The sequence below is a fragment of the Meleagris gallopavo genome, chromosome 27 (assembly GCF_905368555.1).
Source record: "Meleagris gallopavo chromosome 27, MGAL_WU_HG_1.1, whole genome shotgun sequence".
Lineage (NCBI taxonomy): Eukaryota > Metazoa > Chordata > Aves > Galliformes > Phasianidae > Meleagris > Meleagris gallopavo.
The window spans coordinates 90964-105647 of NC_139430.1; the positions used below are offsets into that span (position 1 = coordinate 90964).

At 69.8% G+C, this 14684-nt stretch overlaps 1 protein-coding gene across 6 annotated transcripts in view; it reads left to right on the forward strand.

The window, feature by feature from the left end:
- The window catches only part of ZBTB7B (zinc finger and BTB domain containing 7B), a 17440-nt gene continuing 2756 nt past the window's right edge, over positions 1–14684 (forward strand). The window contains exons 1-2 of one of the 6 annotated variants that reach the window (XM_085209993.1): positions 1–124; positions 13291–14291. In XM_085209993.1, the coding sequence (XP_085066119.1) occupies positions 13300–14291 (992 nt within the window). In that variant the 5' untranslated portion in view covers positions 1–124; positions 13291–13299. The other 5 variants (XM_085209992.1, XM_085209995.1, XM_085209991.1 and 2 more) reach the window with 5 other exon arrangements.

The window sequence follows — 14684 nt, forward strand, 5'->3', positions numbered from 1 at the left end:
AGTGCCCTCTGCAGGCGGCCGGGCCGGGCCGAGATGACCGCCCGGTCCTTCCTGCCACGCCGCCGGCCCGGCACAGACGGGGCCTGGCGGCTCCGCGGCCCCCGCCCGTTCCCGGTGCTACGAGGTGAGCGCGGTCCGCGCCGTCGGGGCTGCGGGAGGGAACGGTGCGGCGGAGCGAGAACGCGGGGTACCGAAATAACGCGGCGGTTAAAAATAGCGGCGGGGCCGTACGGGGCGGGGGCTGCGGCCTCGGGGCCCGGGAGGGCGGTGCGGGGCTGCGGGAAGAACCGGGGGAATGGGGGTGGGGGGAGTGGGGACGGAAACCTTTTGCCTCCGGTTGGAAGCGGTGGGGCTGCGGTGGGACCCCGTGCGGGATGAGGGAGGGATGCGGGGGGTGGGGGTGGGGGGCTCCGCCACGGGGGCACCGGAAGGCGGCGGGGCCGTGGGAGGACGGTTTCGGGTTGGGGATGGGGGGTTTCGGTGGCAGCGGAGGGGAGGGGATTTTTGGCGGATTTCCCCCCTCAGAAGCCTCCGCCTCTGCGGGAACCCCGAGCGGGATCCGAACCCCCGGGATTGATCCGAACCCCCGGGATGGGTCTGAGCCCCCGGGATGGGTCTGAGCCCCCGGGATGGGTCCGGCGGTGCACTTGGGAACGGACGAACGGACAGACAGACGGACAGGTGACCGCAGGGTTAGAGCTGGGTGGAGGTGAGGCAGGTGGGTGGACGGAACGATGGACGGAGGGACGGAACGGTGGACGGACAGACGGAGATGCAGCTCCGTGCATCGCGTTGCGCTCGGGAAAAGCAAAAGGGAACGGCCGCAGGTGCCCGGTACCGGCGGCAGAGGCGGGGATGAACGAATCGGGAGCGAGCACCGGGACACCGGAGGAACCGGGAGAGGCGGGGACCGGCCCGGAGCGGAGCCCCCCGCCCTCCTCGCTGACATAACGTCTGCGGGGCGGTGTTTGCATTGGCAGCGCACGGCGGCGGCTCACACTTTCCACCCGCTCCGGGCAGCGGCCGCGCCGGGCTCTGAGTCAGGAGCGCTCCGGGGGGGTCGGGGTGAGGCGAGGTGAGCGCGGGGCCGGGCCGCCCTCTGCCGTCCCCCGTGGCCCGGAGGCGGCCGAACGGGTCGGAACGGGACCCCCGGCCGGCACCTGCCGCGGGGGGGGGCTCCGCCCGCACCGTTCACCGGCACTGCAGGGCCGGGAGGGGCTCCGCGCCCGGTGCCCGCTTCTCAGCGCCAGTCGGTGCACGGCGCCCGGTTTCCCGTTCTCCGGTGCCCGATTCTTCACCCCCGTTCCCCGTTCTCCATCCCGACGCTCGGATATCCGTCCCCCGCTTTTCCTTTCTCAACCCCCCGCTTTTCCGTTCTCCGTTCCGGCGCCCCGTTCTCCACTCCCGGTGCTCCGTTCCTCACTCTCCGTTTTCCCGTTTTCCATCCCGGTGCCTTCTTCCCCGTTCTCCCCCTTCCCCCGCAGCCGGCACCGAGCGGGGCGGGCCCGGAGCTCCGCGGCCGCAGCGGGCGGAGCGCTCAGCGCCTGGCACCGGGCGCGGCACCGGGCGCGGCACCGCCGGACCGGGCTCCCCCCAGCGGGGGGCGGCTCCGGTGTGAGCGCGCTCCCTCCCCGCCGCCCCCCCCGGGCGCTCTGACTCAGCTCTTCCTCCCCCCGCTCCCCACGGCCGGGCCCCACCGCTCCGCTCCCCGCCGGCCCCGAGGGGGGGGTTGGGGGTGGCTGGGGGGGGCACGCCGCCGCCCTCCCCCGAGGGAGGGGGGGGGGGAGGGAGGGTGGCACGGGGGGTGACGGACAACCCCCTCCGCCAATAGGAGGCGGGGGATGCGGAGCGCTGCCCAATGGGCGCGGAGGGGGCGGGCGCTTCCTGGAGGCGGCGGAGGGGGGGCCGGGCGGGGCGGCGGTGCAGGTGGAGGCGGAGGCGGGGCTGCGGCCCCGGGACCGGCGCTGGGCGGGGCGGGGCGCGCAGGTGAGCGCGGAGCGCGCAGGTGGAGAGCGGAGGAGGCGCGGAGCGGGAGGGGGGAACGCGGGGCCCGGCGGACCGACAGTTCTGTCTGTACGGAGGGAGCGACGGACGCAGCGCCACCGGCCCGGTGCCCGCAGCCCGGCTCCGGTGAGTCGCGCCGTTCCGGTGCTCTGCGGCGGGGCCGGTGCCGCTCGCTGCGCTCGGTCCCGGATTTGGCTCCGGGGTGGTGCGCCCGTTCCGTTCCCGGTTCCCGGTGCGGTTTCCTATGGCTCCGTTCGTTCCGCGCACCGGGAGCGGCGGGGACGGGAACTGCCGGCGGACGCGGACACGTCGGCGGGCGCGGTGCCAGGAGCGGGGGTGGGGGCTGCGCGCACCGCTCGGGACTCGGGGAGCGATCCCGGGGCTGCGGCGGTGAATAACCGGGCACCGGAACGCGTCCCCTCCTCTCGCCCTGACCCTGCCGGCGCTGCCGGTCCGCCGCTCCCATGCTCCCGGCCCACGCGTGGCACCGTCCCGCGGATCGACGGCGGCTGAGCCCCTCGGGCGCGCAGGCAGAGGGGGTGCTGACCCCCCCCTTGCTACTCCCTGTCCCCGTTGGTGTCCCTACATCCCCGCGTCCTTCTGCGTAAGGCCTGCCGGGGACCTGCCCTGCCCCGGTGAGCTCACGGTTGGGAATGACACCCGATGGCAAAACCGGGGCCGCGGTGCTGTTTCACCCAATTCCAGGCAGCCGGGGGCTGCCCGTGGTGCTCGTCCCCCCCCACCCTTCGGGCACCCTGAGCTCCGTGGACTCTGCCCCGCACCCAACTCCGTGCCGTGCTCCCCCCGGGCCGCTGCCCCCGCTGCTGTTTGTCCGGGGCGGGGTGCGGTGTTTACCCTCACTCCAGACAACGGCCGTTGTCTTGGGCTGCGGCTGCTTTTGATCGGGGGCTGCTCCGTTTGGGGACGCGGGTCTCTTCCTGGCCTCGAGCTCTGGGTGCCGCCTTTGGGTTCGGTGCCTTCGGGGTGTCTCACCGTGCCTCAGTTTCCCCGAGCAGAGCCAGGTCGGTGGCTTTCTGGACGCTGTTCCCACATGGGGGGGAGGAGCGGGGTGGTCTCACGGTTTGGGGTCCTCCGGTGCTTGCTGAGGGCACGTGGTTGTGGTAGCGCTGGGTGTGGAGAGAGGGGAACTTCAGCTTGGAGCCCAAAGAAGGGGAAGCTGTGGGGCTGCAGAGGGATGTGGGGCAGTGGGACTGCGATGTGGGGGCTCTGCAGCGAAAACGGGCAGCTCCTGGGGGGTGGGGGGCGGGGGGGGGGGCGGAGCGGGTTAACCTGGCTGCTGCCGCGCTGAGGCCTGGGGAGGTGACCACCGGGCTGGGGGCTTGGAGAACGGCATCCCGGGGGGCTCTGAGGGCTTTGCAGGGCTGACCCCCCCCCCGCCTTCTTTACAGGCAGCAGCGCTGAGCTCGAAGCTGTGGCCGCAGTTCTGCCAGCTGCTGCCATGCACCCTCGGTGCACACGTGGCACACGAAGGCCCCGAGCGCGCACACGCGGGGGGGGTGGTGGTGGTGGTTGTGTATGGGGGGGGGGGGGAAGGCGGTGGGCGCAGCCCCGCAGCCCGGCCCTGAAGGGTGGGTGGGTGTCCTGCGACGGAGCAGGAACTTCTCCTTCGGGGCGGCGGTGGATGATGAAACCACGCAGAAATCTCTCCTGGCAGCGCTGGTTGCTGGCGGGAGCCCCCGGGAGCGCTCGCACTCCCCCGGTGCCGGGGCCTTTCCATAGAAACCCCCCCCCCCGCTCAGTGGAACGCTGGGAGGGAGCGAGGCTGCCGTCCCCGCACCTCCCGTGTCCCTGGGGCAGAGCTGCATCCCCGCGTTGAGCTGCGTGTCCGCACCCCGCCGAGCCCCGGGGCGACCGAGGACGGAGCGAGGGGCCGGGCTGAGACCCGTCCGACTCGCTTCGTGCCAGGGAGGTGACGCTGGGGTGGCCGGGGGGGTGGGAAGGCGGCCGTGCCTGTCCCCAGCTGTGCCCGGTGACCTTCAGCGCACCGAGGGCCCGGTGGCACAACGCCGTCACCCCTCCGGTGCCGCAGGGAGCCGCCGAGTCCCGGTGTCCCCGAGGAGCCACCGGCGTGACGGGTTGGGGCCGTGGGCGGGAGGTGGTGTGTGGGGCGGGGGGACGACTGAGCCGTGGCGAGGGAAAATGAAAGCAGGTGATGCGGAAGGAGAAGTAGGTCAGAGCGCTGGCCTCTCCCGGCAGGCTCAGCTGTGCGTGCTCCGCGCTGCCCCGGCCGTCCCCGCTGCGTCCCCATGGGCAGCGGCTGCAGGCGGCGGTGAGTTGGGGGGAGGGGGGGTCCGGGGGCTGCGCGCCGGGTGCTGCCCGACCTCGGTGCTACGGGATGGCACGGAGCAGCGCGGGGATGTGAGCGTTCCGTGCTGTCCTCCGGTGCTGTCCCCGAGCCCGGTCCGTGTGGCGATGCCGTGGTGAGGATGGTGTGCGCGATGGGATGGGATGGGATGGGGAAAGGAAGGGGGGGATTCCCTGCGCGGGTGGCTCAGCGGGGACATCCCCGGTTTGGGGACGACGTGGGGACGGCCCCACGTGCCGTGGCCTGGCTGCGTGTCCGGCTCTGTGCTGCGGGAAGTGTCGCTTGCCCAGGTTGGGGAGGGGGCGGTGGGATGGAGGTCTCAGTGCTGTGCGGATCGGGGGGAGGGGGGGGGTACGGCCGTGCTAAGTGGGCTCGGGGGGGATTAGAGCTGCCTGCCCCCTCCCTCCCGCCCCGGATCAGCTGTGGGCAGCGGGGAGCTGGAGGCAGCTGCGTGGGGGCGGAAGCTGGGCTATTTCGGGGGGTGTAAGGGGGGGCTGCGGGCTGGCACTGTCCTTGCTGGGTGACCCCACGGATGGAGCATCAGGGTCTGTCCTATGCCAGCAGTTCTGGGTGCTCAAGGTGCCACGGGGGGCAATGTCATCCATCCGTACTCCTCCCCCCACACACCCTGGGGCTGTGTGATGGGACCTGGAGGTCTGACTGCTTCCCCCCCCCTCCCACCCCCCCAGGGGGCTCTGTCTGTGCGCTGCGGGGTGGTGGGAGCAGAGCTGCTCCATTTGGATCCCGCTGCCCACGGGGTCCATGGGGCAGAGGCAGGAGCACGGCGCTCTCCAGTGCCCCCTTCCCACCATCCTGGCTGCAGGAGGTCAATTTGGAGCTCTGCTTCCCCCCCCTCAACTCCTCCCTGCCCCACGCGCACACATCAGGGTGGGTTTCACCCCCACCGGGACGGTCGGACCCCGTGGTTGCTGTTGACCGTTTCCTTCCTGTTCCCCCTCAGTTTTAGCAACCCCTTCCTTCCCTGTTCCTTCCTCCTGCCTCCACGCAGCGCCGTGTCCGGGTGCAGCCGGGGACAGCGCAGCGTCCGACCTCGTCTGCCCCATCCCCTCCCCACGGGACACCCGAGCTCCAGGAGTGGGGCTTTCCATCCCGGTGCTGCTGGGCCGGGAGACATCAGGATCCCAGTGGTGCCGGTGCTGCCCTGTGGACCGGTGCCGGATGCTTTTGGGCCGTGCTCCATCCTGGCTCTGCGCGTCCCAAACGGTGCCAGGTGAGGATGGAGCGCGGCTCTCTTGCAGCCCACCGGAGTGATCCCCATTGGGTGCACCCTCCCCCCCCCAGGCCGGGTGCTGCACCCCCTCTGCGGCCGGTGCTGGCGCCGGGGATGGTTGCAACACCCCCAGGGTGGGGGGGCCGCCGTGAGTCACCCCCAATGGGGCCCGGCCACCAGCGGGAACCCTGAGTCAGGGCTGCGTGCCCATGTGAGCCCCTCCCTGCCCGCCTCGCCCACCTTATCTCCCGCCCTTAGCACCTGGCACACCTGGGCCAGGGGGGGCTGGCGCCGTTCCCCTCCTTTATGGGGAGCAAAGGGCAGGGTTGGCAGGCAGGTGCCACGCTCCCTCCCTCCCTTGCGGGGTTCTTGGTGTGGGTCCTGCGCCCACCTCCGGGTCCTGGCAGCCCGGAGCATCACGGTGCAGCAGGAATGCAATCACTGAACCGTGGTGACAACGCTGGTGCCCACGGAGATGCCGTGGGGTGGCTGCTGGCCCTCTGCGTGCCCTCCCTTGGGGCTGAGCTCTTGCACAACGCGCAGCAGCGTCTTTCTGAGAACGTTGCTGGAGGCCCCCCCCCCCCACGCGCACACCCCCCCAGCAGCTGCAGTGCTCTTCCCCTTTCTGCCTCCTGCTGCCCTCCCTGTGGCTGGCAGGGCTGTGGGTGGGATCTGGGGGGGTTGGAGCCCCGCTGTGGCCCCATGGCACTGCCCATCCGGGTGCTGTGTTGGTGTGGGCGGGTGCCGGGGTGTGGGGCTGCAGCTCGGGCGCTAATTGCTGTTTGGCTGGGGACGCAGAGGGTGTAATTATGGGGGCATTGCGAGAAGCCTGAGCCTGCTCTGGGGAGCAGAGAGGGGGGCTGGGGGGAGGGGGGTGAGGGGGGGTGAGGGGAATGTGGCCAGGGGGTGTGGAATGGAGGAGGATGGGTGCCATGGGGTGGCTGGGACCACCCGAGAGCCCCCTCCCTGGGTTACGGTGTGCTCAGGGTTTGGTGCCAGGCTTCCTGCAGCGCACGTGTCTGCCACAGTGCTGTGTGATAGGACCCATGGGCCGGGCATTGGGGTCAGCTATAGGGGCACAGCAGGACCCATGGACCGGGCATTGGGGTCAGCTATAGGGGCACAGCAGGACCCATGGGCCGGGCATTGGGGTCAGCTATAGGGGCACAGCAGGACCCATGGGCCGGGCATTGGGGTCAGCTATAGGGGCACAGCAGGACCCATGGGCCGGGCATTGGGGTCAGCTATAGGGGCACAGCAGGACCCATGGGCCGGGCATTGGGGTCAGCTATAGGGGCACAGCAGGACCCATGGGCCGGGCATTGGGGTCAGCTATAGGGGCACAGCAGGACCCATGGGCCGGGCATTGGGGTCAGCTATAGGGGCACAGCAGGACCCATGGGCCGGGCATTGGGGTCAGCTATAGGGGCACAGCAGGACCCATGGGCCGGGCATTGGGGTCAGCTATAGGGGCACAGCAGGACCCATGGATGGCCTGGCATTGGGGGCTGCTATGGGGTCACAGCAGGACGCATGGGGCTGGCTATAGGGGCGCAGTAGGACCCATGGGTAGCCTGGCATTGGGGGCTGCTATGGGGTCACAGCAGGACGCATGGAGCTGGCTATAGGGGCGCAGCAGGACCCATGGGCAGCCTGGCACTGGGGGCTGCTATGGGGTCACAGCAGGACCCTTGGAACTGACTGTAGAGGTGCAGCAGGACCCACAGATGGCCTGGCTTTGGGGTCTGCTATGGGGTCACAGCAGGACCCATGGATGGGCTGGCACTGGGGCCGGCTGTGGGGTCACAGTAGGATTTATGGACGGCCTGGCATTGGGGTTGGTTATGGGGACACAACAGGACTCGTGGATGGGCTGGCACTGCAGCTGCCTATGGAACAGGGCCAGACCCATGGATGGGCTGGCATTGGGGCTGCCTATGGGGTCACAGTAGGACCCTAGGATGACCTGGCACTGGGGCTGGTTATGGGGTCACAGTAGCACCTATGGATGGCCTGACATTGGGACCAGCAGTGATGGCACAGCAGCACCCATGGATGGGCTGGCACTGGGGCTGGCTATAGGGACACAGCAGCACCCATGGATGGGCTGGCTATAGGGACACAGCAGCACCCATGGATGGGCTGGCTGTAGGGACACAGCAGCACCCATGGATGGGCTGGCATTGGGGCTGGATATAGGGACACAGCAGGACCCATGGATGGGCTGGCACTGGGGCTGGCTATAGGGACACAGCAGGACCCATGGATGGGCTGGCTATAGGGACACAGCAGCACCCATGGATGGGCTGGCTATAGGGACACAGCAGCACCCATGGATGGGCTGGCTATAGGGACACAGCAGCACCCATGGATGGGCTGGCTATAGGGACACAGCAGCACCCATGGATGGGCTGGCTATAGGGACACAGCAGCACCCATGGATGGGCTGGCTATAGGGACACAGCAGCACCCATGGATGGGCTGGCATTGGGGCTGGCTATAGGGACACAGCAGCACCCATGGATGGGCTGGCATTGGGGCTGGCTATAGGGACACAGCAGCACCCATGGATGGGCTGGCTATAGGGACACAGCAGCACCCATGGATGGGCTGGCTATAGGGACACAGCAGCACCCATGGATGGGCTGGCTATAGGGACACAGCAGCACTCATGGATGGGCTGGCTATAGGGACACAGCAGCACCCTTGGATGGGCTGGCACTGGGGCTGGCTATAGGGACACAGCAGCACCCTTGGATGGGCTGGCACTGGGGCTGGTTATAGGGACACAGCTGGCACTGAGGCAGGCTGTGATGGCACGGCAGCAGCCACGGGCCTGGCATTGGGGCTGGTTATGGGGCAGAGCAGGACGGGCATGCGCAGGGGCCGAGGACAGGCTGTGGCACGCTGCACCGAGCCCAGCCCTGCGGTGGCAGCCCGGCTCCTGGCCGTGGCCGGCAGTGAGCAGCCGGCACCCATCGCCCAGCCCCGGGGCGGCGGGAGGGACGGGAGCCGCACGGTGACACCGTGGCAGTGGGGAGGGGATGGCTGCGGTGCGGTGCCAACCGTGCCGGCACCCCTGGCAATTTCCTCTGCTGGGAAGGGGGTTCGGGGCTCCCCCTCGCCCCGTTCCGGGTTGGCGTCGGCTGCAGAAGGGTTAATGCTGTGTGTGTTCTGGGAAGCGGGGCTGGGAGGTGCGTGACCCGGGGTGTGGGCGTCGACTCCTTTTGAGGTGGGATCCGAGCTGAAGTGCAGCGGGGAGCGGGGCCAAGTTCACACAGCAGCACCCTGCACCCTCCCTGCCTCCGCGGGAGCAGCGCCCGGCCACGCGGGCACAGGCGCCAGGTGAGCGGCGTTGCCCACCCCGCTGCCATCCGTGGGGATGGGGATGTGGGGTGGGAGGACGTGGGGTGGCAGTGGGGCCGTTTCCGGGTGGCTTTGGGGCTGGCGGTGGGATGATGGCGTCGAGAGAGCCCTGCGGTGGGATGGGGTGGGATGGGATGGGATGGGATGAGATGGGTGGCACGGAACGGCCATCGCGGGGTCCCTTCTGCTGGCACGTGGCACAGGGATGGCTTTAGTGGTGGGTTGGGGCCGTGGTGCCGGGATGGGGCCTGCGGGTGGTGGGTGGGCCCCGCTGGGTGAGGGGCGGTGGGTTCCCGCTGCAGGCGGTGGTGGGGACAGCGTTGGGGACGTGGCCTTGAGCCCGGCACTGCGTGGCGTGGGGCTGAGCACCAGGATGGGGCTGTGCTGTGATGTGTGCCCACGCTGCTGGGGGCTCAGCCCCGTGGCCGTGGGGAGCTCGAGGTTCGGGGGCGGCTGGGTGGGTGCATAATGGGATGGGGTCCCAATGTGGGGCGGCTCACCCCCCTGGCTGTGGGGTGGATGGGTGCTGTTTACCCTCTCATCTCTTCAACCCATTTCCTTTCTTGTGTGCTTGCTGTTTTCTTCTTTCAAAGAGTGGGGAGCGCTTCCCCAGCCCTCATCCGGGCTCCCCTCCGGCACCGGGACCCCCAGGACCCCCACCCACACATTGGGGCCACCAGCCAGGCCGGACCCTCACCCGACACCCGTTGCCGCGCTCCAGCAGGTGCTGTTGGGCAGAGGGCTGCGCAGCCCCCATCCCACAGCCACGCCGACCCTATGGGGCACCCAGGCTGCCTTCGGAGATGGGTGGGTGGGGGGACGCCCGGCCGTTTGGGTCCCTTCCCGGCTCCCAAAGGGCCCCGTGGGGCGAGGGGCCGGGCGCTGCGCTCACCTTCCTGGCTGACTCATTCTCCCCGCTGCAGCTGTGAAGTCCCTCGACAGCGCGGCAGCAGCTGGGTGCACCCCGACGTGGGGGGGGGGGGGGGGGGCAGCGCTCCCCAGGACCCCCATCCCCATCATCCACCTGCATGCAGTGGGGAGGGCGCGGTCTGGGGTCCCTCCGTGCCGCGGTCCGGGTGCGGGTTGGCCCCGTGCCCGCGTGCGGCCCCACGGCGCGGTGGGGCTGGCAGGTGCCGTGGGGCCGGCGGTGCGGTGTCAGGGTGACCCGCAGCCATTGTTCCCATTGCAGCATGCTGGGGGCACGGCTGCCCGTTCGGCACGGGGAGCGAATCCCACTCCCAACCCCCCCCCCCCCTTTCCCCAACCACGAGCGGCTGCCGAGGGCGAAACGGGGCCCGGCTGCGGGCATTGACGTAACCGAGAAAGTGCTGCTCTTTGGGGGGGGAGGGACGGGGACAGGAGGGACGGGCAGGGAGATGCCCCCCTCCCCATCACTCTGCCCCCAAGGGGACGTTGTCCTCGTGTGCCATCCGAGGGTCTCCGTGGGGCTGGAGGCAGCTCCGACAGCTTCACACCTTGCTCCCCCCCCGCCCCCCAACCCCCCAGTTTCCTTATCACCGCTGCGATCTCCTCGATGGCACCCGCTCAGCATGTGACTTCGCTCCCGTGGGGAGGATGCGCGGGGGGGGCCGGGGTGTCGGGGGAGAAGCGGCGGACGGGCGGTTGGGCGCGATGGAAAATCCCCCTCCTGCCACCTCCCCGCCCCCAGCGCCGGTCCTTCATCCGCGGGCATCCGCCCGGGGGTCCCGGCTCCATCCTTCGGCCCCCCACTTCGCTATCAGCGGAAGGAGCGCTGGAGATTCGTGCACCCCCCACCCCACCCCCTCCCGAGAACGGCAGAGATGTGTGAGCAGCAGCCGTGCAGCGGCCTGGAAGCAGCGCTGCGGTGATGCGGGGGTCTTTGCGCGCTGCTGGCCCCCCCCGCGTGAAGCTGCACCCGGCCGAGCGCTGCAGCGCTGCCGGCCCTGCGGACAGGAGGAGCTGCGAGGCACGGGGATGCGGAGTGCGACGCACGCCAGTCGGTTTGTCCATCCTGCCACCGCGTGCCTCCCATCCTGCCTCAGCCCCGGGTTTCTCGATGGCACCGCGTCCCCGTCCCCCCCCTCCCACGAAGCGCAGCGCGCTCACCTCCCCTAATCCCCCCCCCCGCTGCTAATCCCGCTGATCCCATCGGGGGCTGTCGCAGCCTGTTGGCTCCCGGCGCCCTGATGCTTTAATCGCCCCTAATCCCTTCGCCCCCGCCTCGTGGGCACCGCGGACCCCCGCAGGGGTGGGCACGGGGACGTCGGACGGCGCCGGCATCCCGGGCGGTCGGCGCTGCCCGTTTCCCAGTTTCAGGGGCGGCTGCCGCTCGCCCTGCCGGTCGGGCCTGCTCGGCAGCGCGGGGCGGCTCCGCAGCCGGTTGCTCCGGGGCCGTTCCCAGCCGCCTGCCGAGGCAGCCCCAGTTTGGCGAGCACCCAAGCGCAGGGAGCGGCCGGCGCGGGGATGGGGATGGGCTCCTGCGCCGGGGGCCGCCGGCCGCGCCGCCCCTCCGCGGGCAAGAGGGGGCACGTTCCCACCGCCCGCCGACGGCACCGCGCGGCTTGGCACGGCCACGGCGGCGGGCTTCGGTTCGGAGCGGTCCGACCCGTCCCCCTGGAGATGGGCGCAGCTCGGCACGGCGATGTCCGGCGGCGTGCGGCACCAGCGGCGCGGTTTCGCTCTGCATGGCTGCGCTCCGTGGCGCAATTGGGTTTTGCTTCGTGGCACGGCTGGTTTTGCTTTATGGCACAGCCTGGTTTTGCTCTGTGGCACCTCATGGTTTTGCTCCATGGCACAGCCTGGCTTTGCTCCATGGCACCTCATGGTTTTGCTCCATAGCACAGCCTGGTTTTGCTTTATGGCACAGCCTGGCTTTTCTGTGTGGCGCAACTGGGTTTTGCTCCATGTCACAGTTTGGTTTTACTGTGGCACAGTCTGACGTTGCCCCATGGCATAACCTGGTTTTCTCTCTGTCACAGCTTGGTTTTGCTCCATGGCACAGCCTGGTTTTGCTCTGTGGCACAGCCTGGCTTTGCTCTGTGGCACAGCCTGGCTTTGCTTTATGGCACAGTCTGGTTTTGCTCTGTAGCTCAGCTTGGTTTCGCTCTGTGGCACCTCCTGGCTTTCCTCCATGGCACAGTCAGGCTTTGCCCCATGGCACAACCTGGCTTTCCTCCATGGCACAGCCTCCACCCGAAGCTCAGACACGGCGATGCCACACACTTGGTGCTGCCTGTGCCACCAGACAGCCGCTTTCCTGGTGTCACCAAGCAGCCATGGAGCACCGTGCCGTGCACCAGGACACGACCTGATCTGCAGCTCCGCTGCCACCGCCCCACACTCAGCACTCAGGACTGCATCCATCACCCACCCAGGGCTCACACTTCGCACGTATGTCGCTCCAGGTGTGATCCCCAAAGCGCAGCACGGCAAGGACCCCTCCTCCCCCCTCCCCCCCGGTGCCGGTACCGCCGTACCGGGCACAACCTGCCCTATGGGGCCGCCAGCTCGGGGAGGCCTCGGTGCCGCTTTTATGGCAGCGCTGACGCAAAGCTCTGCCAGCTGCAGCGTGGGAAAGGCCCTGCTCACGCAGGCAGGGCTTGGCTGGGCGAGGAGCGGCCCGGGGCTGGGGCAAAGCGTAGGGAGGGGGCTGGGCCCCCACTGGGAGTGGGGGCAGGAACCCAGCGCTGCGCTGATCCTAATCTGCGGGCAGGAAGCGCGGCCCCGTCTTCCCAGCCCGGTTGGCTTCTCGGGGCGGCCCCCGGCCCTGGGGGGGCCCTTCTTCCCGGCAGTGCCGCCCACCCGCGTTCCCAGGACGGGGAGATGCGCCCGGCGAGGCGGGGGGATGCGGTGGGGTGGGCCGGGGGGATGCGGTGGGGTGGGCAGGCAGGAAGCGCAGCGCCTCGACGCCGCTCAAAGGCGCCGCGCTGAGATTTCCCCCTTTGCTGCGGTCGCTTTGGGGGCGGCGGTGGAGGGAGGAGGGCGGGGGGATGCGGTGGGGGCCCGACGGCGGCACGCGTCCGTTCCACGGCGTCCAACCGAAATTTGGGTGCTCGGAGGTGATGCTGAGCCGTGCACCCCTCTGGCAGACCGCTCTTGGGGCGCCCACCCTGCAGCAGAGCTGATGCTTTAGCACCCATAGGTGCTGCATGGTGGAAGGAGATTCTTCGTACCGCAACGCTGCAGCAGAGCCGATGCTTTGGCACCCATGGGTGCTGCATGGTTGGGAATGAGGTCTCCTTGCACTGCAACACCGCTGATGCTTTGGCACCCACGGGTGCTTCGCGCTGGCAACGAGTCTCCTTGCACCACAACGGAGCCGACGCTTTGGCACCCACGGGTGCCGCGCGGCGCTGATCCCCATCACCTTATGCTCCCGCAGGTGAGGACGATGGCGAGCCCCGAGGACGACCTGATCGGCATCCCCTTCCCCGAGCACAGCAGCGAGCTGCTGAGCAGCCTGAACGAGCAGCGGCAGCTGGGGGTGCTGTGCGACGTCACCATCAAGACGCAGGGCTTGGAGTACCGCACGCACCGCGCCGTGCTGGCCGCCTGCAGCCGCTACTTCAAGAAGCTGTTTGCGGGGCCGGGGCCGGGCCAGGAGGTTTGCGAGTTGGACTTCGTGGGGCCGGAAGCTTTGGGAGCTCTGCTGGAGTTCGCCTACACCGCCACGCTGACCATCAGCAGCTCCAACATGGGCGAGGTGCTGCAGGCGGCCCAGCTGCTGGAGATCCCCTGCGTCATCGCCGCCTGCGCCGACATCCTGCAGTGCCACGGCTTGGAAGCTCCCGGCCCCGATGACGACGACTGCGAGCGCGCTCGCCGTTACCTGGAAGCGTTTGCCACCCTCCCCGACGGGGAGCCCCCCGCCGCTCCCCCCGCCCGCCCCGCCGCCCGCCGCAGCAAGAAGACCCGCAAATTCCTGCAGGCGCGCGGCGCACGCCTCAACAACCACAGCGAGGAGCCGCCCGCCGAGGCCGAAGGCTCCCACAGCCCCCTGCCCGCCCCGCAGCCCCCCTCTCCGCCGCCGATGCCGGAGGGCTTGGCGCAGCCCTACGAGGCTTTCGAGGTGCCCGAGGAGGAGGAGCTGCCCCCGCACGCCTTCCCCTTTCCGTACCAGATGTCCCCCGAGGAGGGCGGCTCGGACGACGACGCCATCGATCCCGATCTGATGGCGTATCTGAGTTCGCTCCACCACGAGGCGCTGGCGCCCGGGCTGGACAGCCCCGATAAATTGGTGCGCAAACGGCGTTCCCAAATGCCTCAGGAGTGCCCCGTGTGCCACAAAGTCATCCACGGCGCCGGCAAGCTGCCGCGCCACATGCGCACGCACACGGGGGAGAAGCCCTTCGCCTGCCAGGTGTGCGGCGTGCGCTTCACGCGGTGAGTGCCAAAGTGATGGCGGTGGCCCCGGGGTGTCCCCTGCCCCACGTGCCCCCCGGGTGCCCACGGTGTCCTCTGGGCGCCTGCAGTGTCCCCTGCCCCGCGTGTCTCCCTGGGTTCCCGTAGTGTCCCCCTGGGTGCCCATGGGGTCCTCCGAGTGCCCACGGTGTCCCCTGCCCCATGGTGTCCCCTGGGTGCCTTGCAGTGTCCTCTGGGTGCCCGTGGTGTCCCCCTGAGTACCCACGGTGTCCACCTGGGTGCCCATGGGGTGCCCTGGGTACCCACGGAGTCTTCTGGGTGCCCGTGGTGTCCCCTGCCCCATGTGTCCCCCTGGGTGCCCACGGTGTCCCCCTGGGGCTGTGCTGACCCTCAGCATGACCCTGCCCCACAGAT